Source organism: Trematomus bernacchii, unplaced genomic scaffold, assembly GCF_902827165.1.
Source record: "Trematomus bernacchii unplaced genomic scaffold, fTreBer1.1, whole genome shotgun sequence".
NCBI classification, from domain to species: domain Eukaryota; kingdom Metazoa; phylum Chordata; class Actinopteri; order Perciformes; family Nototheniidae; genus Trematomus; species Trematomus bernacchii.
Genome location: NW_022987732.1, coordinates 422,034 through 448,849, shown reverse-complemented (window position 1 = coordinate 448,849; position 26,816 = coordinate 422,034). Strand labels below are relative to the sequence as shown.

General features: G+C 39.0%; 1 protein-coding gene across 2 annotated transcripts; it reads right to left on the bottom strand.

Annotated features, from left to right (window-relative positions):
* Nucleotides 1-403: 403 nt before the first annotated feature.
* Nucleotides 404-25,757, bottom strand: ptpn6 (protein tyrosine phosphatase non-receptor type 6). 2 transcript variants are annotated; one of them, XM_034145675.1, is made up of 16 exons: nucleotides 22,787-23,305; nucleotides 22,512-22,571; nucleotides 21,066-21,188; nucleotides 19,180-19,374; nucleotides 12,944-13,127; nucleotides 10,807-10,923; nucleotides 9,744-9,869; nucleotides 8,757-8,853; nucleotides 8,590-8,669; nucleotides 8,231-8,389; nucleotides 6,900-7,031; nucleotides 6,419-6,573; nucleotides 3,791-3,858; nucleotides 3,538-3,689; nucleotides 3,134-3,201; nucleotides 404-680 (listed from the first exon to the last, which is right to left on the bottom strand). In XM_034145675.1, exons 2-16 carry the CDS (start codon nucleotides 22,517-22,519, stop codon nucleotides 584-586), a joined length of 1,761 nt encoding a protein of 586 aa, XP_034001566.1. In that variant the 5' UTR covers nucleotides 22,520-22,571; nucleotides 22,787-23,305; the 3' UTR covers nucleotides 404-583. The 2 variants fall into 2 exon arrangements, with proteins under 2 accessions (XP_034001566.1, XP_034001565.1); XM_034145674.1 differs by lacking the exons at nucleotides 22,512-22,571; nucleotides 22,787-23,305 and adding an exon at nucleotides 25,489-25,757.
* Nucleotides 25,758-26,816: the final 1,059 nt, after the last annotated feature.

Here is a 26,816-nt window from a genome sequence, read left to right as displayed (position 1 = left end):
CTGAAAGGAAATTAGAACAAATGCATGTAAAATTAAACATATATTTTATTTTTTGGGTGGTTTAGCGACACAAAGAGAACTGAAGATATAAAAGTGTATTAAAAATCGGACTGTTATCATCAAATTGCCTGAGGTACAGTTGAATTGAAAAGCCACATTATGAAGCCACTTCTGTCTATCTCCTGCTCCTGATGCACTCCTGATATTCGATATATTAAGATAGAGGACTACAACGTTTAATCTAAAGCAACTTAAAGTAACGAAACATCTACTGCTAAAACCAACTGTTAAAAAGCTGATGAAACAAAGTCTAATAAAACCATATATCCTGATACTGAAGCATCCGACAAATTAAAGGATTTTTGTTCAGATAACTGAAATACAGAAAGACATTTACACAACAAATTGCTCACACATGACTTTATTCTCGACAAAGCATTCATGTCACACACCAAATGTAAACGCTGCTTATCTTGTCTCTAATTTCACAAATTCTTTTTATTTTGTCTTTATTAAAATATAAATCCTTTACCAAAAGAGTGCCTGCATAAATACAACAACATGACATTAATAAAACCTTTTTCTATCTCTTCTTCACGGAGCCGCATTTCTTGTCCGACTTTGACTTCTTCACATCCTTCTTTCCTTTGGACAGATTCTCGTAAAGCTCCTCCTTGTTTCTGAAAATGGAAGAAGAAAAAGCTGATTCGTGTTTCCTGTATGTATTTATACACCAGGCCAACATTGACTTTTCCCTGTGTTTTTTATATATCTGTTGTAATTTATTGTCTTTTATTGTGATTGTAGTAATAATGTAGTAAGTGATTATTACATGTCCAGCACTTTGGCCCGACCAAAAATCGCTTTTAAATGTGCTTTATAAATAAACTTTGATTTGATTTGATTTGAACATTGATTGGACACAGCTTGGTTAGAAGTGATAGAAAGACGCAGGGAGGTTAATGAAAGGTGCTGCTGCGATTTAAAAACTCAGCCGACCATGAATCAATCACTCAAAGCTGACAGGCAACCATTCAGAGGTCCAACTGGGTCAAGGTGTACAGTGTGCAGGGCTGAATTGCTCACTATTGTGTGCTGTTTGATTTCTCTCCTAATTACTACTCAGTTCATAGTGTAGTCCCAGCTCAGGGGTCACCATAACACTCAGCTTGTTTACTTCTGTTGGCCATTAAAGGAGCACTTCACAGATTGTACACATGATGTTCAGTTTACTAGTCTGTTGCTCTTGAGAGAACAATCTTCAGTTGCAATAAAGAAGCTTGATTGCATATGTAGGGCCAAATTAAAGCCCGAAAGTCAGGATGTCCAGATTTTTATTATTCGGCTTTCATATTCATCTTTATGGAAGTGCAACACTGATTAACTTGGGTGCCGCTTTGATGCACAACTGAGAAACAATTTATTTTCTCCACTATCAGGCAGCTGTGGCTCAGTGGGTAGTGTGCTGGACTTCTTTGGAGTTCACAAGAGTGTTATTCATTAGATGTTTCCCTCACTCAAGCCCAGTCAAATCAGCTTTATTGCCATTTTTTAGACCGTACTGCCAAGAACACAACGTTTAATTTACATAACAGTGTGTGTATGTGTGTCCATGTATGGTAATATGGCGTGTGGCGCAGTGGACTAGTGCGTTGGTGTTCGTATCAGGGGAGCACAGGTTCAAACCCCACTGCAGTCAGCATGTCGTTGTGTCCCTGGGCAAGACACTTCACCCCAAATGGCTCCTGTGGGGATTGTCCACAGTACTGAATGTATGTAAGTCGCTTTGGATAAAAGCGTCTAACAAATGACATGTAATGTAATGTAAAGTAATATCACAGAGCGTCACAGTAATCAAAGTTAAAGTCCTTTTGTTGTCATTACTTCTTCTCACAAATATATAAAGAAGAGTAAACAATACAGAGCATTCAGAGCCACAGTGTGATATACACACCAGATACAGTTATAACTCTTATTGGGGCTGAGAAGAGCAAATAAAACAAAGAAAGACAAACGCTCAGGTATATTGTGCAATACTGGCTGCTACTACATTTTCTATTGACTTTGATTATGCTGCTACTTGTTTTCACTCCAGTTTTTTTCAGGGTTCCTATTTTTTATTTTGTTATGCTTTTCATCAACAGTTTATTTCCCTGCTGTGGGGTGAATAAGGATTTATGACTCCGATTGCCTATCTGATGCCCAATCAGCCCCGACAGTGAGATGAAAGCAATAAATCACAGGGTTACGACTGATTTTGACCTCGATTGCCATCCAACACTAATAAAAAACTTTACTGTTTTCACTTTTGATGGATTCGTAGGTCCACCTTTCATCGGTACACACTTTTCTTCCAATCCCTCTAGCATTTTTTTTGATATTTTGTTGGATAGTAAACATTTAACCAATAAAGGCACTAATTAAAAAACTCACCAAACGGGAACCCATGTACACATGTTTGAGATATTTCAAGTGGTGTACCGACATACCACTGCTCTGAGGGCTCCTTGTTGAGAGCACAGTGCTGGTACATACTGGTACTTTCATACACTGTGGAAAAGCCTCTATAGGTCATATAATAGGTCATATAATAATCAGATTCTACACAAAGGTTCACTTGTTAGCTGCTTTTTTTGCATTTACTGCCAGTAGTTTAGTTATTGAAACTACAATAGAGTGTTTTTTTTACAAGGAAAAACATATTTTAAGTGACTCAAATGAATGCGACATTTACATGTTTTGCCGTTTAGTCCCCAGGATGAAAAAAGATTAAACGTAGGTGGAGTTTAGTTGAGTCTACAACGTGTCTTCCCTCCAAGGTTAAACTGTCTGCTGATATAAGGCTGAATCTGTGTTTTTGCTAAGAAAGTAGGGCAGCAGTGTGAGGTTTAGAGGAGCAATGTGAATGTATTAAGACCATCCAACACACACACACACACACACACACACACACACACACACACACACACACACACACACACACACACACACACACACACACACACACACACACACACACACACACACACACACACACACACACACACACACACACACACACACACACACACACACACACACACACACACACACACACACACACACACACACACACACACACACACACACTCACTTTGAGACCTTCCTGCTCGCTGGTTGGTGTTTGGTGAGTTGCAGATTTCCATACTCTGTCTCAGTTTCCTGGTGAAGGGAGAAACAGACACAGAAATGAGGATTACTCGAACACAGACAGGACATGCAGCTGTTTTTTAAATTCTATGTGGTTCGTTGTTTTCTCTCTAGGTCAATGTTCATCTTTTACAATCTCCTCTCTGATAACGTATCATTCTGCTGGCTTTAAACTCCTCAGCTGTGGCGTTCAAATCAGCAGCCAAAAGTGCAAAGGCCTATTGACATATTTATCTCTGTTTTCTTTTCTTGGAACGAGTCCCTGTTTGCCCTGTATCAATCCATGGTTCAGCCACAAGAAACATGTATCCCCTTGTCCTCTCTCTGTATCTTCTCTGTGGAGCTCACCATGGAGGCACAGTCTTTGGCCTTGGTGGTCTGAATGTACTCAGACACAGCCAGGTAGATGAACTTGTACTGGGCCTCCGTCTGCACCATGCCTGAGCGCTGCTCTCGCACCATCTGGATGTATTTTGGGATGTCAAGTTCACAGTCCAAACCTAGAGAGATATATTACATTAGAAAAAGCTAAATAAACTGTGTATTTATTTCCAGTGTTTTTACTCAATACATGTATCTTTTACTAATATTTTTGTATTACCTGTAGTGTCGATGGTCATGAGGATCATGTCGATCACTACAATCGTGCCCGTTCGACCAATTCCAGCACTGCACAAATACAGAGAAGAAACCAAGTTAATACATCTTACCATCAACAAATCAAGACTTAAACTGAACATCATTAACTCCACTAACAAAACTACAAGTCTGGAGCCATGCTTGCTGCTCTGTCAGGCTTTACTACAGCTAAATGCTAACGCCTGCATGCTAGCACGCTATTCAAGGTTCAAGGTTCAAGGTTCAAGGTTCTTTATTGTCAAACTGACATAGCTACAGAGTAATTATGTTGTTGAAAATCTTATGTCACAGACTTCTCCAACAATGCAACATAATAACAATACAGATAGCAAGAGCAATACAAAAAGAAAAATAGTTATAAAATAAAGTGAGCATGTGGAATAGTGCAGTACGAGTCTATATACAAGTTATTGGAATGATATATATTAGATATTAGATACATATTACTGAGTAGCAGATGAATGTTTTGAAATTGAAATTGCTAACGCTATTGCTAATAATACTAATATAAACACATTTAATTTATACAATTTATGCACTGTTTATGCACTCAAAGACACTTTATAATAAAAACACATTTTATACAGGCCTACAAACAAATATGCTAACATGCTTATGTTTAGCAGTTTGTTTGTTTTTTGTTTTTAGCTTTCCTAGATGTTTTGGTGAAACAAAGCATCTGAGTCAGGTTAGTAATGCTCCATCACATGTTCTACATCTATGACAGGGTGAATCTTAAACTGAAGCTTGACTTTAAAGCAACCCAACGGAAGTTTCATGTAAGTTTAGTTCTTTCACTCGTAGCTCGGGCTGCGGGGGTGCTAGAGACGGGAGCACGTTGATACGACCTTCCTAGCCGGAGATATGGCCGCATTTTACAATAAACTTCCGTTGGGTCGCTTAAAAACAAATATCGCAAATCGAATCGCAATATCTGTCAGAAAAATCGCAATTAGATTATTTTCCCAAATCGTGCAGCCCTAGTTGATACTCATGTCTGTTTCTCCATACTGGGCGTTGCTTACTGCCATCAAGGTAAATCACTGAAGATAAGTGCCTCATACAACCCCACTTGAAAAAATCCGAACTATGCCTATAAAGCAGTCACATGTCAAAAGGGGATTAGTTGTGTTAAGGGAAAGTATGGGAAAGTATGGGACAGCCAACAGCTGTACAGCTTTGTGAAAATGCTTACATACCAAAAATACTTAAATAAGAGTCTTGTAATAATTTAAACAGGTTTAACGTGGCACAAGCCGCCTCAGTATCCGTCACATCACACGGGGGAAATTCCATACGGATAAACTATAAGTGGACTCAAAAACTTTTGTTCAACAACTACTAATCTTAATCCTGAGAATATAATAATTGTAATCTTCTTTAAGGGTTATCAACTCACTTATCGTTCACTTAGTTCTGTGTCGTTTTTCACAACATGACACCAGTACAGATGTCTTTCCAGCACGTCACACATCTGAAGTTTGAGGATTTACGACCTTCCTGACACAGAGTGTGACCCGACATGAATAAACCAACATCTGGGAAACACATGGTGATCTCCTGCAAAACCTTTACAGGAAAAAATGCCAGAGGTGTGACCAAGGCCTTGTGTTGCAAATCCCAACGGGGTTTTAAGTCTCTGCACTTATTTAGGCAAGTCCCAATCCTACACTTTGAGTTTCAAGTCCCAATCCTACACTTTGAGTTTCAAGTCCCAATCCTACACTTTGAGTTTCAAGTCCCAATCCTACACTTTGAGTTTCAAGTCCCAATCCAAGTCATTTGTATCTCTGTCTGTAATTGTCCACCTGCACATTTTTTACATACAGCAATTTTGATTTTGTTCACCACGAGTAGTTTTTATTAATGAATGAAATAATCTTGCGCTAATTAACATAATTTGTTAATAGTTCAACTTGATTTGATGATTTTTTACGTTGGTCTTTTTATTTGTATTTCTGTATATGTTCACTTTGTTTTATGGGGTTTTATATTTGATATTTGATATTGTTGCATCGACTCAGTTGTCTTGTGTCTTACCTGTAAGAGAAACCATTATTTATTTTATTTGTATTATCATACCTTTTACCTCCTTGTGTCTATCTGATCAAATGTTATATTTTGCTGCATGCACCTTTAAAAGTTCTTAACAAATAATCTGAGGGGAATTTCTTGTTGTTTGTTTTAACTTGTGATGTGTCATTTTGTAAAGCACTTTGAGCTGCATGTGTTGTATGAAAAGTGCTATATAAATAAAGCTTTATTATTATTATTATTATGTTGGATTGATTAATACAAATTTGATCAGAAAAATGTCAACTTGCTAGAAATAAGAAGTATTAACGCAAGGTGATTAAGGGAATGATAGCAGCAAGTTCTCTGCTAAAAACCTCTCCACAATGAGCAGTGTATATATACCTGTATATCTATATTCTATTTTATTATATTTACTTGCACTATTGTCTGTTATATTGTGTTGCACTGCTGGGGGATTATGATTTTCATTGTCATAACTACACTGTAGCTATGCACAAATGACGATAAAAGCCTTGAATCTTGCGATGCTCTTCTTTCCCCAGGTGAGTCGTACCTGCAGTGGATGACCATGGGTCCAGCGTCGGGGTAGACTTCCTGTTTGGAGTTCACCTGACCGAGGAAACTGAGGACGCCGCCGGGCTCCTGAGGGACGCCGTGGTCCGGCCAGCTCATGTACTGGTAGTGCCAGATGGTGCGGGAAACTTTCGGCTGGGAGAGGAAAACATTATGGGGTTACGATTATCAAACACTCAAATCCAGCACCAGACACTTTTTATTTTTACACTGTTATGGACAGTCTTGCACTAATGGACATTCTCAAAGATATTGAAGTGACTCTTATTTTTGTATATATTGATTGTTGTGCTTTTCTTTAGGTCTTAATGTGTGCATATGTATAAATGTGTCTTTGATTGTGTATATATAGGTATATACATATTTGTTTTTGTATTCAGGATTGTGGGAAACGGTATTTCAATCTCTCTGTCTGTACAATAAAGTTGACTTTGAAATCAAAGAGGGTGTTTTGAGGTTACCTTGTTCACAAGAGCGATCTCCAAAACTCTGATCTTGTAATCTGTCGCTTCTCTCTCTGAAGTCAAGGTCACCACGAAGGGGCCGTAGTCCTTAGAGCTTTGAAGGTCGGGCCAATACGGCACACATTTATTCTGCACACAAAATAAAGAATATATAAAGTCAATTCTAACATATCTCCAGGGAACTGTTGTTTGAGGTTTTTTGTGGATTATTTTTGAACGTTTGGCATATTTGTATCATTTCTTAATTGGAACCTGTTGTTGTCTTTCGTATTTTTGGTACTTTGTGTGTTTTAATATGTTGCCCAAGCTCACCATGACACACAATGTTTATTGTAATGGGAATAGGTTCGCTCAACTAAGTCAAACGCTGAGTAAAAAAGTGTTCAGAAAGATCAAATGTAAGTCAGATCAGCTCTGATTTATTTATATCATCTGCCGGTTCATTCTTAAAAAGACATTTCACCAACAACAATAGAGAAAACTGCAACTAGAAACAACAAGGAGAGACATTTGATCTAAATATCTAAAGATGATGGAAGCCATTGCAGTGACCTAGGCTGGGATTTCAGTGTTTCCCATACATTGATTTATTTGTGGCGGACCGCTACAATTAAATATCGTCCGCCACAAATGGATCTCATAAAAAAGATGGATAGTGAGGTGCGCTGATGATCGGAAGGTTGCGAGTTCAAATCCCGCCTGGAATACCACTACTAGTGTGCCCTTGAGTAAGGCACTTAGCCCTCAGTTACTCCAGGGGGAACGTCCCTGTAATTGGTCATTGTAAGTCGCTTTAGAATAACGCGTCTGCTAAATGCCTAAATTGTAAATTATATTTTTGGGAGAATAAACCCCACAGATCCTCCGATGTGTCTCACTCATTAACAACGCAACACAGAGCAACAAGAACGTTGTCTACAGTAGCCATGAACTCGCATGTATTTTCTTATTTGAGGGGGGGGGGTGGATGCGTGGGCCACCCGACTAGGTTAAGAGGCCTTTGGCTTTGGGGTGGGGGGGTGGGTGCGGTGCCCCCACAAATAGAATCAAATTCTGTGGGAAACACTGGATTTATATTTACAGTGTGCTGCTGCATATTCCATAAAAGACAACAGTGTTCAATAGGAGTATGTTTCCAAACATGCGTGACTTAAGGAAGGGATTTCCGTTATTAAATATCAACCAGATATTTTGGCCTTTTTAGTGTTTCATGCTTTCAGTTCAAATGATTTTCAAGAGATCCCGACTCCTGGGTGAAATCTGGGAAAAATATAAACGCTGTCAGTATTTCAGAAAAGACACATAATGTAAAAACCCTTAATACTGACCCGGCCTTTCTCGACCTCTCGTGTCGTCATGACGATCACCCTGCTGTTCTCCTGCCACACCATCTGCCAGAAATCGTTGACAGTTGTTGCCAGGCAACCCTGGGTGGCGATGTAAACTTTAGGTTCGCCGCTCTCCGACAGTTTGTCCGACAGTTTGTTCTGGGGGAAAACAACAACAAATACAGGAATAAAGGATTGTGGGAAACGGTATTTTGATCTCACTGTCTGTACACACAAACTGAAAGATTGACAGTAAAAGACTTTGACTTTGAAAGAATAGTAAAAAAAAAAAAAAAGAGCATTTCTGAGGATTATTGTTGTTGGGATTTTGTCTTTTTTTGTGTTATTTTGAGACTTACTTTCACGTAGTTGGCGTTGATGTAATCGGAACCCACGACCTCGGGGTCCGTGTCCTGCAGGGCGACCCGGGTCTCGTTGACTTGGTTGAAGAAGAAGAACAATTGGTTAATGTCAGCGATCAAAACGTCTCATGAGATTTGGTTAATGAGGAAGATTGAAAACTCACAGGGAAGAATATTCTTGTATCTGTTTTTGCTCTTGTTTTCTGGCCTCTGACCCTCCTCTCGGCTCTTCTTCACCTTCGCCTCGAGCTTTTGAAGAGCCTGGCGGGACAAAGAGACGACTGTGTTACACTAAGTGTGCCCTAAATTAAAGCTAATAATATATAGTATGTGTTTTATACTAATTCTTTGCCGTTAGTATATAAGAGAGGAACATATATGACATTATTCCATTCAAATCAAACTATGACTCTGCAACTACCAATAGTGGAAAGTGTCCACACTGAAGAATAGACACTTAAGCAATTAATGGATCAGTCGTTTGTCAGAAAAATCCTGATTTTGAGGCTTTGTTTGTAAATGTCTAAACGTCATTTAGTTTTGGACCACTCTAGGAAAAATGAAGTAACGATTAGCCTTTTTTTTTTACAATTTCCTGACATTTTGTAGACCGAATTAACGAGAAAAACATCTAGTCAACATTAAATTAGTTTAGCAATGTAGTCAACACCACCTGCAATTATTAACTCTTTAATTGAATGTCATTCTGGTTTGTTATGTAGTGTTTTAAGTATCATTTCTCTTGCAGTGCACTCTTTACTCAAATCCTGCTGTGACTTATTACGCAATCTCCACCGCCACACGATGGTAGCATTGCACCTGTAGTCCTCCACAGTCCCTGAAGTCAGGAAGTGACTTTATACACAGTCAATCTGTCCTAAAAAGTCTGAAGCATACTTTACTTTCCCCCACTTCAGAGCACCACTGTGGTTCTTGTATCACAGACAAAAGCATCAATGTTGTACGTCTCTTGTTTTTGTTTTTTGATGGCAAAAGGAGTAGCTCTACTCATCTCATTGCACCTATATAATGACAATAAAGGATTCTATCTATCTATCTATCTATCTATCTATCTATCTATCTATCTATCTATCTATCTATCTATCTATCTATCTATAGGAAACATAACTAAGACTGGGGTCAAATCTTACGTCAAACTCCTCCCAGAATCCGGCCTTGGTCTTCTCGCCCTCGCCCTCCTGCGGCTGCTGCGTCAGGTCCAGCTGCCTCACCCGGCTGTCGATGTCTGCCGCGTTCAACCGGGTGGAGAAATACGGCTGCAGAGAGGGGAAGAGACAAGAGACCATGTTCAGGTTGTTTATCTTATTTCAAATCACATATTATTGTTATTAACATGGTTGTTTAAAGGTCCACTGTTATACCACTTTGTACAAATGTGCTTTGAAAAATACTGCTCATGCCAATAAAGCTTCTTGGAGTTTGAATGTGAGAGAGAGAGACCAACTAAACTTTAATGTGATTATTCACAAAAAATATGTATTAATTACCTGGGCTGTTTTTATTATCTATTTTTTATTATTATTTATCTATTTTTTATTAACACAAAGAATATACTTTTAGTAATTACCTGGGTTATTTTTCTAATGACTATTTTTAGGATTCAAGGCACAGATATTTTGATGTATACTGTATATCATTTTTTTTGACAAAGTACATGTATGGTCAAAATAGGTCGAGATAAAAAATATATATATTACATTACATGTTACTTGTTAGACGCTTTTATCCAAAGCGACTTACATACTCAGTACTGTGGACAATCCCCACAGGAGCAACTTGGGGTGAAGTGTCTCAGGGACACAACGACATGCTGACTGCAGTGGGGTTTGAACCTGTGCCCCCCTGATACGAACACCAACACACTATTCCACTGCGCCACACGCCATATTACCATACATGGACACACATACACACACTGTTATGTAAATTAAACGTTGTGTTCTTGGCAGTACGGTCTAAAAAATGTCAATAAAGCTGATTTGACTGGGCTTGAGTGAGGGAAACATCTAATGAATAACACTCTTGTGAACTCCAAACACAACATCATCTTATAGGTCAACAGAGCTGTGAGCAACGTTTCCTATCTGTGGGCTGCGCTGCTAAAATAAATGACCTGTTTTCGGTTGTTCACAGCGGACTGACGCTCACTTTGGATCTCATTCTGACATGTTTTATCATTTGGAAAATATGCACCTGTTTGAGATGCACCCAGTTCCCGGAGATCTCCTCGATGCCTTTACGTTTGTAAAACTCCACCAGGTCTGTGAGCGTGTCGAACATCTCTGAACCGCCCACTGTGTACCTGTCGTTCTGTACACACACGGGAAAACATGAGTCGTCAGGGAACACACACATCTATTTATACGTTGATTTGATTGGAACAGATGACAGTTGTAAAAATGCTGGAGCTGGAAAAAGTGCTATTTAAGATCCAGAGTCATTAGGCAGGAGGAAATAACACACTAATACAGATAAAGTAAGTACAGATAAACAATACATATATAAGTAAAGACTTCAATTGTACTACATGTCAAGTAAAAAAATACTTTAAGCCATTATAGGGATACATAAACAGGTTATGTTAGTAATAAAGTTCAAAAGAGAAGCAATCAAAATAAAAACAAGGGTGCTTCAATAAAATAAGAAAACCCACAATTTGTGCTTTTTATCAAGATTTAAATGAATAGGATAGTAATTAAAAATATTATAATAGAGCGTTTTGTGACACAGACTTCCAGCCAACACTTAAAGTATTTAATACATAGTGAGTTTGATTGTGATTGACTTCTATCTAACACATTAATCCAATAATTAAAACCGTTTTACTGCTGATAAAATGAATGTGCGTTGTGTAAAACACACGCTTGATTACTGATGTATTTGCTGACACCTTAGAGCTGAGTACAGTTTGGAAACTAACCTAATCTTCTCCACACGCTCATGAAAAGCCGTTTGTAATCGCTCAGCTAATCTCAGGATAATCTGCGGCACCTCGGCGCTGCACACAAACAATGGCTTCCATTTGAATGACGTCTGTGTTTCCTACGACGGGTTAAAATAAACCAAATGCAAAAGCCCTGGTGCTGACGGAAAGACACAATCTATGGAAATGAGTTTCAGAGGACGGCTGTGTGACCTCCTGCGAACATCATAACCACACATTTGATAAGAGTTACTGGTGAAAATCTAATATCACAGATTCTTTATCGTTTCCTGTCCTGAGCGAGGCCAAAGGTCGTCAACATCAGAGCTCTTTACATATTCAGAAAGTACAAGTAGTACAAATTAAATCTAGAAGGCAGCTTTTATTAAAATTCAAGGCAATTCGGTCGATATTTTTAAATGACAGCGGAAAACATATTTTTAAACAAAATAGTTAAAATATGTTCCACTTTTGTAATGTTTTATTTATTTATTTGTATTTATTTGCATTATTTTATAGTATTTTTTTTTTATGTCTTACTTTTATTAATAGGGTTTTTATTTTTGGATTATTTTATTGCACTTGTATTTCATCCCCACTTTTACTGGTTTTAATGGAAACATTTAGATGATTCTATCGTGACGTGCTTTAACTCAAAATGAATGTCTTAGTTTTACTTCTGGTGTTTGACACATTGTTTATTTCTTTTTATACAAAGTATGACATGTATGCCCAATAGAGTTGAAATATGAGAAAAAGTATTGTATTGCATAAGACAGGGGAACTGAGTACACATTTCAGAGTGTACTACACAACTGTGGGAATACCCTGCAGTATTTCACATGATGTCAAACCCTATTTCCATGCACCCGTTATCTTGCATGGAACACACACACACACACACACACACACACACACACACACACACACACACACACACACACACACACACACACACACACACACACACACACACACACACACACACACACACACACACACACACACACACACACACACACACACACACACACACACACACACAAGTGCTGTTGAGTATTTCCATTTTATATTACTTCTACTCTACTACATTTTGGAGGAAAATAGTGTACTTTTAGCTACTTTTGACATTTAAAAACCCATGACATTTTTTATATATGATGCGGCACTGTGCTGTACTGAAACATTTTTGGCTAAACATTTTACTTAAATACGATTTTGAAATCCCCCATACGTCTCCAACCAGTACCTGGTCCCACACTTAACCAACCAACCAACCAACCAACCCCACACCCACACACCCACACACACACACCCACACACCCACACACCCACACACACACACACACACACACACACACACACACACACACACACACACACACACACACACACACACACTCCTACCTGACACATGATCTTGATGTGGGACACCCTCTTGGCCCCCGTCTTGCTCGTCTCCTCCGTCAGCACCGACAGGACGAAGTCTCCAGGTTTGGACAGAGACTCTCTCACCAGGAAGGTCCCCGGGTCGTCCCGCACACACAGCAGCTTCTCTGCATTGGGCCCTGAGAGGTGACCGTGGTACCACCTGAGACACACACACACACACACACACACACACACACACACACACACACACACACACACACACACACACTGCTGTTATACACTGGGTACACATCTCTGAAGATATTCCTGCCCTGAGATACATTTAGGTTGCTGCTTTGTGGTGCTGTGACCTGCAGAAATTCAATTCAAGGCTTTATTGTCATTAGCACTTTAGCTACAGTGTAGATATGTCAATGAACAACCGAAGTCACAGGCTCCTCCAACAGTGGGACATATATATATATATATAGTTATGGACGTTCTTTTAAAAAGTTCAGGTGTTTAATAGTCTTAAAAGGTCCCCTCTGTCTCGTGCAGATAGGTGATGTTAAAGCATTTCATGAGATTCTGTTTATTCGTATTGTGTATTTGATAGTGACACCATTTTCTATTCATGCAAAATGTTTTAATGTTTTTATGTGATAAAAGAATAATTAAAACAAATCGAATCATTAAAGAATATCTAATCTAATCCAATGAGATGATGCACAGGTCCTCCTCTTCAAATAAATATAATGCTCATATGTAACTAAATGAATTGTCAGACTCTTACTCTACTTACTATTTTGTTTATTTATATTTCTTGCGTACATTCTTTCTCACAATAGCTTTTTGAAATCCTTTAGTTTTAACTGAATTGCTCTAAGTGTATTTATGAAAGCACCCTAACACCATAAAGCTAATTCCTTGTTTGCGTAAACCCTTGGAATAAAAGCAGAATCTGATCATAATGATGTCTTTAAAGGAAAACTTCACCTACAAAATTACTATTTATAATTAAATAACTCAACCACTGTTAAAGGTGGGGTAGGTAAGTTTGAGAAACCGGCTCGAGATACACTTCTTGTTATATTCCATGGAATGCTCTTAACATCCCGATAGCAATGAATATCTTAAGTGCTTTGACAAAAAATACATAAAAAAACGTCATCAGTGGAAGCCGTAGTACTGTAAAAAGCACGACCAATCGTTTTAGCCGGCCCGGCTAAAATAACTGGATGGCCTACCTGCCTGTCAGCCTTCCATCTGTGCACAAACTTATCTCGTGCCCTCATTGGTCATGTGCGCGTTCGTGTGTGTTGGAGGAGGGGCTCTGTAAGGAAGTGGCAGATTTTCTCCGGCTGTGTATTTTCAAATTCTAGCGATCTCGAGCCGGTTTCTCAAACTTACCTACCCTACCTTTAATTGAACTCTTAAAGAAAACTCAGTTAATAAAGAATCCAAAAACCTAAAGTGCATTGAAGTAAATTGGGGCTGCCTTTTACTCACAACTTCAAACATACAATCCAAGTCTGATGTATTCAGTCGTATGCTCAATACAGTTTCCCACACACATGCATGAACTCTAAACCCTCCCTATTTAAAACACTTCTGCAAAAACATTGTTTCACTTGTGCAGGCGCACTACACCTCATATATTAAACAATAAGGTTGAAGAGACAATGCATGTTTTTATATTAGCTTTCAAAACACTGGATAAATGAGACACATGTTGTTTGAGAGATAACACAAAATATGTTTTAACATGGATTCTCTCTTGCCCTTATTTCGATTTTCTTTAAGGGTTTCTTTCGCTGTGGAGGCGTGCAAGAATTCAAAGCAACACGCGGCAAGTAGAAGATATCTAACTGGTTCTTTTGTAAGTGAAGCACTCCCTTTTTCATCTCGTGAAATGCATTTAAATGTCAACTACCTGCATGATGCAATAATACATGCTAACACAGGAAACTAATATACAAATGGTCCTTTTGGGGGGTGAGGTATTCCAGCAACCAACAAAGAACAAGCAGTCTTCTTACTGTATGTGAGCGTAGTTGAATGTTTGTCTGTGAATAGCGTGTGTTAAAGTGTATTCAGGGCTAAGCGGTTGTCTGCCTCTCACTGATGTGGTGCACGCGACCGTTTCTCTCCACACACTGAGCACAAATAGAAAGCCACAACAGAATCAGGTGCATTCGACGTATACATGCAGTTAAAAACAGCAAGTACACATGTTGCTATTACAGGCCGCCATATTTCTGTCCCCCGGTGTACTCTCTCTGTGTGTCTGTGTGTCTGTGTGTGTGTGTGTGTGTGTGTGTGTGTGTGTGTGTGTGTGTGTGTGTGTGTGTGTGTGTGTGTGTGTGTGTGTGTGTGTGTGTGTGTGTGTGTGTGTGTGTGTGTAAGTGTGTAAGTGTGTAAGTGTGTGTAAGTGTGAAGTGTGTGTGTGCAAGAGTGACGGCTCACTCGGTCAGGTTGGGCTGCAACTTAAATTTAGGCACTGTTCTCGATTTCTTCTTCTAAACTTCCTGTTATGCGGTCGGAAAATTTCTGATGGCAGATTTCGTGGCTGAAGAGGACAGATTATTTATAGCCTTCGCACGCACACACACACACACACACACACACACACACACACACACACACACACACACACACACACCACACACACACACACACACACACACACACACACACACACACACACACACACACACACACACACACACACACACACACACACACACACACACACACACACACACACACACACACACACACACACACACACACCTCTCTTACTTCTAAAATCACTATTTATGTTTTTTTTACAGAAGCACCTCATGGTTATTATTTACAACAGGTTGCGTGGAGCACCTGCAGACTACAAAGCTAAATAAAAAAAGTTCTGTCCATGCACTTTTGCAGAAGATAAGGGACAGCTTGTGCAAGGGAATCATTTATTTAAAACTGTCAAACAATTTAAAAAAGGCAACAATTAAACTATGCACATCCAAGATTAACACGCAATCATCAACCTGCAATAAAGTGCCATTCAATTCAACAACTTAACCTTTCCTCTTGGCTGAGAAGAGATAAGCCTCCAGATACATGGCATAAACGCTGACCTGCTTCTGTGCGTGTGTGCGTGTGTGCGTGTGCGTGTGCGTGTGCGTGTGTGTGTGTGTGCGCGTGTGTGTGTGTGTGTGTGTGTGTGCTTTAAGATGAGAGACTAAGATTGTGTGAGATGAGGAAGAGGCAGCCAGCGAGTGAGCAAGAACTCGATGGAGTGTGCAATAAGAGGAAGACGCGCCGGGTCTGGCCACTGCTTTCAAATGTGTCAAAACTTAAAGTTTCCAACCGCAGAAACAAAAGGGAAGTTAGACAACTGACAGAGAGAGAAGGACGAAGGGGGGCAGAGCTTCCAGCAAGGGTGAAGTACACAGTCACACACACACATGCGCACACACACACACACAATAGAAAGTCCTCCTTGACTCATAAAGGGAGTTCATGCCGATGAGCTTATCAGGTGGACATTAACCTACTTTAAGCAGTTGCACAATGTTTCCAGTTTATAGAAAAAGGTCCATTAATAATCAAACTCATGCAGTGAATTTAAATATGCATTGTGAGCTAATTAGAATAAAAAGTATAAGGATAAATGGAGGGTTTTTAAAGTGCAAACAGATTGAGATTTGTATCTTGTTCACGGAAACAGCCTGGAGAAGTATTTGATGTGGTTTGCAGATGTTAGAAAATATCTGTGGAAATAATCTAGTGACTATATTTAGCAAACAGAGGTGCTTACGAGTTTCTGAAAGCTACGATTACAAAGAACGACATTAAAAATAGCAAAACAGGGATAAGTGCTTTAAGTCCTATATGTCAAAATATATTTTGAAGAAGACGTTATGTCTGTTGCTCTGTGTATATGTTCAGTTAAAAGCTGCTTATGTTCCGTTTGAGGGTATTTAGTGAATAGGATGAGTGTGAATAAAAGTTAGGTGTTTTACTTAAAATCATAAAACAATCTCAAAAATCTAAACAGTGAAGTTTCACATCAAATAGAAGCACGATTATTCCTCACAAAAGGATGTTTTCTGATGTTGACTATAAAATCGTATTCTGCGAGTAACTACAGCTGACAGTCCTCTGGAAAAGCGTTAGGTGCCACCATGAAACAGCCACTTCACTTAATGTGGAAGTGCTCTCGTCTCCTTTTTTGAAAACAAGAAATATAATGTGTTGGCGAGTGGTTGCATCATCTATTTCCAGTATCTGTGTGTGTTAAGAAACAGGTCAAAGAGCTTATAAATAAGCATGTTTCCCATCATTGCAGGAGTCAGACAAAGCCTTTGATTCAGTAAGCAAACGGAGTATTCATTATTAAGAGAAATCCATTTAACATTTGTTACAAATTGGATAAAGATTGAAGACATTTTTCTTAAATATAATAGGAAGTAAATATCCTTGAGTTGAAGATGTCCCGCTCCTTTTTGGTCACATTCATGTTGTTTATTGTGTAACTTTATGAACTAATTGTTTGTGTGAAGGTTTGTTCTGTTATCTATTCCTCTATGATTATATTGTTGTGTTGCATACGTCACTTTTTACTAAATCAAATATTTGGTCTTTAGATGTTTGCAAATTCACAGATTTCTGCTTTTTTAATGAGGGTGATAAGAAGAGATATTTTATTTAATCAACCACTAATCATGCTTGAGCGTTTAAACCGATCTGTTGGAGATATTTCACTTAAAAAATCCAGAAATATACAAATGTTTCCATCTTGAATGCAGCAGAGGTTTAAAGTCTAACCAAATGCACAACTGAACTTAAATGAAATACACAAGTTAGTATAAAGTATATTCTCCACGGCTGTGAACTCTCGGGTCTCGGGGTGTTTGTTTTCACTGACTCACAGAGTGACAAACACGCTATTATTAGACCTAAAATGTATTTTCTAAAAGCTTCTAATAAAACATCTTCACCCCTCGAGGAAAGTATGAAACCCCATGGAATACCACGGTGAAAAGGACAATTATTCTCTGCAGTAAATAAACAACGAGAGGAAATAAAGCTCGTCATAGTTTAATTAAACACTGAACTCAACTAAAGTGTAGGTGGAGGAAGCTGTGCGTGCGTGCGTGCGTGCGTGCGTGCGTGCGTGCGTGCGTGTGTGCGTGCGTCCGTGCGTGCGTGCGTGTTCAATATGAACCTACAGGAAGAGTAGTGAAGTACATTTACTCCAGTAAAATGTTGAGTTACGTGTACTTTACCTAAATATTTCCATTTCATACTCCTTCATACTTTTATTCCACAACATTGTGGAAGCCAATATTTTAATGTTTTACTCCATAACAGCTTTATTTATTCGTAGCTTGATAGATTTAGATTATTAGCTAATACAAACCAAACATAAAATAAAAAAATACACTATGTCATATAATTATAGGTAAAGATATCTGGCAGAAGAATACACCGTTTTTAAAACCAGCTCCCTTTCACCAGCTGTGATGAACACATGAATGCATCATTAATCATAATGCAGTAGTATGTATGATATGAAATGGGCCACAAGGCATAACGAGTACTTTTACTTTTAGTACTTTTAGTATACGTTAAGGCCAATACTTTTGTACTTTGATTTTAAATGCAAGACTTTAACTTGTAACACAGTATTTTGACATGTTATCATTGTTACTTCAGCTTTCTTCCACCTCTGCTTCTTAGCTCTAGCTAGCTAACAAAATGCTACATTTTACAAATTAAATACGTAACCTTATGTCGGCACAAAAATACAAATAATGTGGTTATTCAAGTTATTATATTATCATCCTGAGGGGCAAACATGTTTTTAATTGAATGAAAATCTATCCTGCCTTTTAAATGGAGTATTTTCACAATTTACAAATGTTTTTTAGTTTGTTTTGTATATTTGAATTTGGTGTAAATTCTTTAATCTTAAAATGTCTTATAATCGTTATATATAAGCAAACTCCTTGCATGTGTAAACGTACCTGGCTATAAACATGATTCTGATGGTCTTGGTGGAGGAAGTATGCAGATGTTTTTTCATAATGTCATTTCATAATATGTTTCTTAATGCTCTTAAGGTCCTTGGCGCCTTTCAAAGCACCTAAGGACACCGTACAATTCATAAAATATTCTAAGGAAAGGTTTAAGACAGGACAAAAGGACCGTAACAGGGACCATGTAGGGAAACAGGGGACAAGTAGCACTACAGTGAGCAGAGAGAGTGCACCCACCTCTCAGTGGTGGGGTCGGAGCAGTTCAGAGGGTATTTGAGCTCGATCAGGGTGCAGTCCTTGTCCTGCAGGATGCCGTTCTCCTGCGTGTAATACTCCACCAGCTCGGACAGCGTGGCGAACTTCTCCCCGCCGTACAGGTCGTAGTAATCCCCCGTGTTCTGGATCCGGATGTGGGTCACCTGCTCGCCCACCCTGAGGGGAAACAACCGAAGAAAATACATGTAAACCCCAGTTTTATGTCAGGTACGCCGTTCTTAGGAGCGACAATATCTAAATATTTGACTTCATACCTGATTTCTTTCCTGCAACCAAACATGCTACTTTCACATTCAATTGTTGAATAATTCCTTAGAATCAATTCCCAATTCAGACCAAAACCTCCCAGATTACAGTCAAATAAAACATGACAGGAATGATAGTTCAAACGGCATTAAGATATTTCTTCATGGTTTATTTGCTCTTTTAGTAAAATTCACACGGCGCACAAACGACACAAATCAAATCCTTCAATTGATATTTGATTCTTACAGATTATACTGCTGAAAATGTGTTTGGAATAAAGTAGCTTCATCTGTAGTTTCGGTTTCTAGGTCCTCTTTTATATCATAATAAATCAAATACTGCCTGCCTTATAATAATCATTTCAATGTGGAGTTACCGCTAATCTAATTTAAGACCAGGAAGCAGAGTATTAATGTTTATGGTTAACTGTATTCGTACAAAAGCTGTTAGATAATCCCTCATCCTGCCGGTGATAACACGGAGATCAAAGTGACAGACCTGCTAACCTGGAAGTTGCATAGTTCATTGGTTTGTTTATACATTTACTTTTTAGCATAAACAGTGTCAAATATACAATGAGAAAGGCAGTCATTTTGATATGACGTTTTTAGTGATTTCCCCTGCCTCAATACAGCTGACAGGGGGAAAGTACATATAACAGGAAAAACAATAATGTATGTATTCAGTTTAAAGACTCCAGTTGATCTAATGCTTTTGCCTTTGGGACGTAGGATGACGAGACATGCAAAAACGTGTCGTGTGAGCCTTCACTCTTGCACACACACTTCACACACTCCACACACACACACACACAAGCATAATTTCTTGTGTTCTTTAAAATGTACGTAGAAGAGCCATGAGATGCGCTTACAGAACTTAAAATAGAGTAGTATGTATTCTCCTCTGTGGAGATATAAAAGCAGAGATGGCTAAAGTACACACATCCTTTACTCAAGTAGAAGTACAGATACTCGTGTTTAAAAATACTATGGTAAAAGTAGAAGTACTGACTAAACTTCTTTACTCAAGTAAAAGTAAAGAGGCTTTGAAATGTACTTAAGTAAAAAGTACCCATAACTAGCAGCTGTTTTAAAGAGTACCTGACCTCCCTTTATATTAATAGAACAATAATGTCATTGTTAGCTAATGAATGTTTCCATGCTGAACAACGGCAACATGACAACGTTTTCATTGGTCCCTCTTCTTTAGAGAAGACCAGGAAATGATGGATACACGGATCGTGTTCAAATCAATAGGCACGCAATGACTCTAAATAATAATGATCACGCCACCAAACACACATTCAAACTAAAGGAACCAGCCTGTTTGGGAAATGTAACAAGTAGAAAGTTCAGGTATTTGTGTTCAACATGTAAGAAGTAGAAAGTACAGGTATTTGTGTTCAAAATGTAAGAAGTAGAAAGTTCAGGTATTTGTGTTCAAAATGTAAGAAGTAGAAAGTAAAAAGTCAGAAAAATAAGTAGTGGAGTAAAGTACTGATACCAGAAAAATGTACTTAAGTACAGTAATGAAGTATTTGTACTCCACTACTTCCACCTCTGGATAAAAGAGATATTTGTGGTGTTTTTCAGCTTTGTCACCTGACAGAGAGGGAGAAATCTCCGGCGATTTTCTTGCTGGGTCGAGCCAGAAAGCTGCCGTGAATCCCCCGAATCTTCAGCATCTCCTCGGCCTGCAGGCCTGTGATGTCTCTGTGGAACCACCTACACACACACACACACACACACACACACACACACACACACACACACACACACACACACACACACACGAATATAAATACTGCAACCAGTACACAGAGATACAACAAAGAGGCATTTACACGCAGTAACGTCCACCACGTGTTATTTTCTCACTACAGAGAGGAACACGATGGGTAAGAGTTTCTTTATTAAGGTCTCGTAAATGTGAAAATGTCTCTTCATCTTTCCACGTTTCACTTAAGTTTGAAGGATACACACATCACTGTTGTGTGTGTGGTAACTTTTTACAAGCATCTGTCATTTGTTGTGGTCTTTTTCTTAATGAAATGATAGGTTGTTTAATTGGTAGCGTAACTAATATTGAAACTAATCATTTAAAGCCCAGTTTCTTTTTTTACGGTCTGTATTATTCATCACAAAAACCAAACTTCAAATGCTTTGTTTTCTTCTACGCCCGATTTAATTCACCTTTGATCACAAACATTATATTTTACCGATGTATTAACATTATCTCTACAACTGGTGCAATAAAAGACAGTTTTTCCGACTAAAATATCACCAAGCTTGTTTTAAATCGACACTACTTTAACCAAACGCCCCTTTCAACAAAATGTACATTTCTCAGTGTAACAGGATTGCGTCAGTTCAGTTGAAATATCTATTTTATCATTTCCTGGAGCCCTTTGCGGTTGGAAAAAGTCCGAGTTGGTCAAACTTGGTCAGACTACACACGTTTTTTTTTTAAAGTAACGCCTTGCAAAGAAGCTACAATGCAAACAGAATAGACTTTGGGTATTTGTCGTTATGATAGCTCTCCTGCAACCTAGCATGCTGCTTACACATTATTTACTGAATAATTTCTTTACAGTTGCAGAGTAAAAATGCACAATTTAAAGCTTTAAATGCTAGAAAATACAAATTGTAACTGCTGTAATGCAAATTTAGATTGTGTTTGCACTTAAATATATGTTTCCCCTCTGAAAAAAATCATTTTATACGACAAATATGTTAAGAAATAAGATCTGATCGACACAGTCACAGAAGGAAAACGTGATAAACTCAAAGTAAAGGGAACATTGCATGTCAAGGGTACAACAAGAAGTGTTTCTTACTCAACCTCGGAGCTAAATCATCCTTTATGACACATTTTCTTTACGCAAACAGACACAGAAATCACATGATAGAGGAACAGAGCAGGACAGCAGAGAAGGAGGAATGGAAACAGAGAAGTTGTCATCACGCCTTGCACAAAACACAACCGACTGAAACGAGCATTTCATCGTCCGGCGGAGCGCGGGGGGGGGGGGGGGGGGGTAGACTCACCGAACCATGATGCCTTTTCTCTTCTTCTGGGACCAAACACAGGGAGAGAGTCACGTGTACCTGCACATGTGCACAGTATATGTTGAATTAAAAAAAAAAACACCCAGTTCCTCAATAGTTCCTCACTTTACACGCTAAATAACTTTATTCTCTTGCATAGAAACAACTCTATCGCTTTGTATCACCCTATAACTACAAAACATCTGTCAAACTACCCGCCTTCTCCTCTTCTCTTCCCTCCACCCAACCCTGCGTCCCGATAGGAAAGCACTTACTCTTCTCAGCGTCCTCTGAACCCTTCTGACTCTCTCGGAGACGCTCGCTCTGTAGACGTCTCTCTGACCGTCCTCTTTCGGTGTCGCTTCGGTGTCGCTTCTCTCTCTCTCTCTCTCTCTCTCTCTCTCTCTCTCTCCCTCCCCTCTTCCTTCCTTCTTACATCTCCTTTCACAAAACAGTGAAAGCAAGACAGGAACCAAAATAGCTGACAGGCCGGAATCCCACCAACAGATACAGACGTGTCTCTTTTTCTGTTTTTTCAAAGACGACCAAAATAAAAAGTCATATTTAAGAGCAAAGTGAGACCAAACTGGTGGAAATGATGTCGTTTACTTGATAAAAAACCCCAAAAGGAAGGTTGAAATTTCTCCATTCAGCGGTGAATCATGACCCAGAGTCCAGTAATTCCTTTTGTTGCAGGAATAATCCACAAAATGTCCAATTTGAGCTTCTCTTGCCTCCGTTTGTGTCTCAGCCAGACATTAGAAAAAGCTTTTCCTCTGCGCCTGCCCACCTGCCTGTCTGCTACCACTGTTGCCTTTTTGTTCTTTACTTCCAGGTGTGTGTGTGTGTGTGTGTGTGTGTGTGTGTGTGTGTGTGTGTGTGTGTGTGTGTGTGTGTGTGTGTGTGTGTGTGAGAGCGTAACACAAAGGTCACAGTCAGAGAACACTTCCTTATTTGCAGTTTAACCTTCCCCCCTCTTTATATATATATATATATATACGTGTGTGTGTGTATAGCTGGTAAACCATTTGCAACTGTGAGATTGTCTCATTATCAAACGATTGAAACTGCAAAATTAAAACTGAGTGGTTTGAAGAGGATACTCTAAATCAAAAAGTGTTTTATTAGGTGTCTGCACTGATATATTTAAAGGCATGCAGAGGCTTGTGAGAGACAGTAGTTTCCCCATAGTGCAACACAAAACCGATGCACTGTTAGGGAGTTTTGTTTAATGTCACAAACACATGAAGTAACATTTTGCACGGTGTGGAACAAACAGAGACATTTAACTTGCAAATCATGCTGACCTACAACAGCTTTGAAAAGGGCAGAGTCCTATATGTCCCAAGACAAACACTCATTAGACTCTACCCTGTGTCATGTTTAGTGCTGGGTGCAAATATGCAAGAAAAAACGCATGAAGCTGATTTCTACACTGTGTTTGATCAAAAGTAACAAGCTAAAAATGAATGGAAGAACATCCAATGTACTGTTACCAACACCCCCCCCCCCCCCACACACACACACACACACACACACACACACACACACACACACACACACACACACACACACACACACACACACACACACACACACACACACACACACCACCACACACACACACACACACACACACACACACACACACACACACACACACACACTACTGCAGGTGTCGTTGGTCGTGGTTAGCTCATAACAGTTTGTGCATTGTAGAAAACAAAACACACACACTTTTTTTTCTTCTCACAGCCTCCGAGTGAAAATAGTGATGTTTCCTAGATGTGCTCATTATTGTTGTTACACACACTCTGACACATTGCACATTGAGTGTGTGTCAGAGGAGTGACTGTACATGATGTTCTGTACCCTCCTCCGACTAAACCTCAAAATAAGTAGTCTGAAGTAGTTACTCATTTAATCCTGATGTCAGGTGCTTCATGCTTTTTGATTTGAAAGAATGTGCAACGTTTGCAATTTGAGGATGTCGATTGGACTCTTGGAAATTAAATAAGCCATTTTGATTTTAAAACTCAAATCTAGATATTTTTGGAGCAGTGTTTGGTCGTGGCACAATTTGATTTGATAATCTATTTGTGTGATTTTAGAAATGTGTTTGTTTCACTCAGTGGTTTATTATGTGATTATGTTTTCCAGATTTTAGTTGATTTCATTATCTTTTGAGTTCTGTTTATTTTATTTGAAAGCACTTTGTAACTGTGTTTGAAAGGCTCTAAATAAAGTTTATTTTATTATATTATTGATATAGTGGTTACTGTTGCAAGTTGCAGAGAAGACCGTTGTACAGCCATCTTTTCAGGTGTCTAATTTATTGGATAAGACAAAAAAAAATCATATCCCATTTGTTTTTTCCCCCAAAAAATGAAGTATATTAAATAAAATAGAGATAAACCGATGTAAAATGACATTTTCTGAGATTAGGTATTTTATCCATTTGACTTATTCCTAGATTGTATTATATATTTTTTAGGTTTTATTGAATTTTTCATTAAGCCTTCATTTTAATAATATGAAATGTTCAGAAATCTTAAATCTGCAGCAAAATATGTATTAAAACACACATGACGATAAAGCTAAAACTAGTGCTAAGAGAGAAACACTGAACACGCGTCAACAGGGCGGCGGCGGTGGTGGCGAAGCCCATAGGGACTTGGCTTGGCAACTGGAAGGTCACCAGTTCAAGTCCCGGAAAGACCAAGTGCTACCGAGGTGTCGCTGAGCAAGGCACCGTTCCCTACACTGCTCCCCGGGCGCCGTACATAATGGCAGCCCACTGCTCCTAACACTAGGATGGGTCAAATGCAGAGAAACCGTTTCGTTACATAGTACTGTACTACGTCATGACAATCTTCTTCAAAGGAACGAAACATGAACAAAGACTGGAGAAAAGAGTGGAAATAGAAGACGGAGGAAGTATAAGATTAGCAATTACAGTAAAGAAAAACACACTCACCTAAAAGACATTTTAGGGGCTCTCGCAGTACGGATGTGTTTTCTGCAGCAGGAAGTGATGGGTTGGATCCAGGCTCTCCTCTGTGTACTTCTCTTTGATGGTGTGTGTGTGTGTGTCTCTCTCCTTACAAACACAGTTAAACTCACAGTCAGGTTCAGCTCTCTGTGTTCACCGTTTAGCTTCCAACTCTCATGATAAGAAATCCGGCTGGGTTAATCCTCCGCCCTGTCATTTACTCTAATTGTCTTGACTTCCTAACTGTCTGCTGGAGAAAATGTGCCTTTCCTGTGTCGTGCTCTTCCTCCTTTATGAGCTCTCCTGCTCTCCCTGCACATCCACATTTGCCTCCATGTAAATTCCTGCTTGTCCTTCGAGGTTTGCATGCAAAGTGCGTCAGGATCTTTTTCTGCTCGTCACTCGCTCTGTTGCGCTTTCCTAGACTGGAATCAGCGTTCAGATGAGTTCTTACATGAGTTCTTACATGATGAGTTCTCACATGGTGACAAACTGAACAGAAAAAACATGGAAAGAGGAAACGCGTTAAAAATAGTTTGATGAGTATAAAAAGTCCAGCTCTTCCTCCAGTTACAGGAGACATTAAAGGGATACTTCAACCTTTAAAATGATAATTTGTTTTGCGTGTGTTACCGTGAATTTGAAAGGAGAAGGTTGTTTTTCTGGCATGCCTCCACGTTGTATGAAGAATACAGAAAGATAGTTAAGTTTGGACGATTTGAAGTCTACAAGTGAGGCGTTTAAAGGTAGGGTAGGTAAGTTTGAGAAACCGGCTCGAGATACACTTTTTGTTATATTCCATGGAATGCTCTTAACATCCCGATAGCAATGAATATCTGAAGTGCTTTGACAAAAAAATCCATAACAAAATGTCATCTGTGGAAGCTGTAGTACTGTAAAAAGTACGACCAATCATCTGAGCCGGCCCGGCTAAAATAACTGGATGGCCTACCTGCCTGTCAGCCTTCCATCTGTGCACAAACTTATCTCGTGCCCTCATTGGTCATGTGCGCGTTCGTGTGTGTTGGAGGATGGGCTCTGTGAGGAAGTGGCAGATTTTCTCCGGTTGTGTATTTTCAAATTCTAGCGCACTCGAGCTGGTTTCTCAAATTTACCTACCCTACCTTTAAAGATTATATATATTATAACATCCTTCTCACACAATGTTTGCAGGATAATCTGGTTTAATTTGACCAGTTGCTTCCTCACTACTTCCTAAACACATGCATTTTCATTATTGTTTTAAATAACTATAGTTTTAGTGAAGCAGTTTAATCCAATTGATCTAGACTTTTCCCAAATGTAATGACACT

Bases quoted from the DNA above. Each gene is read 5' to 3' on its own strand.
- ptpn6 (XM_034145674.1), bottom strand. The intron at 8,670-8,756 runs GTGAGTTTTCAA...TCTTCAACCAAG, and splicing joins ATACAAGAATATTCTTCCCT to TCAACGAGACCCGGGTCGCC. The intron at 8,390-8,589 runs GTAAGTCTCAAA...GTTTTCCCCCAG, and splicing joins TCAACGCCAACTACGTGAAA to AACAAACTGTCGGACAAACT.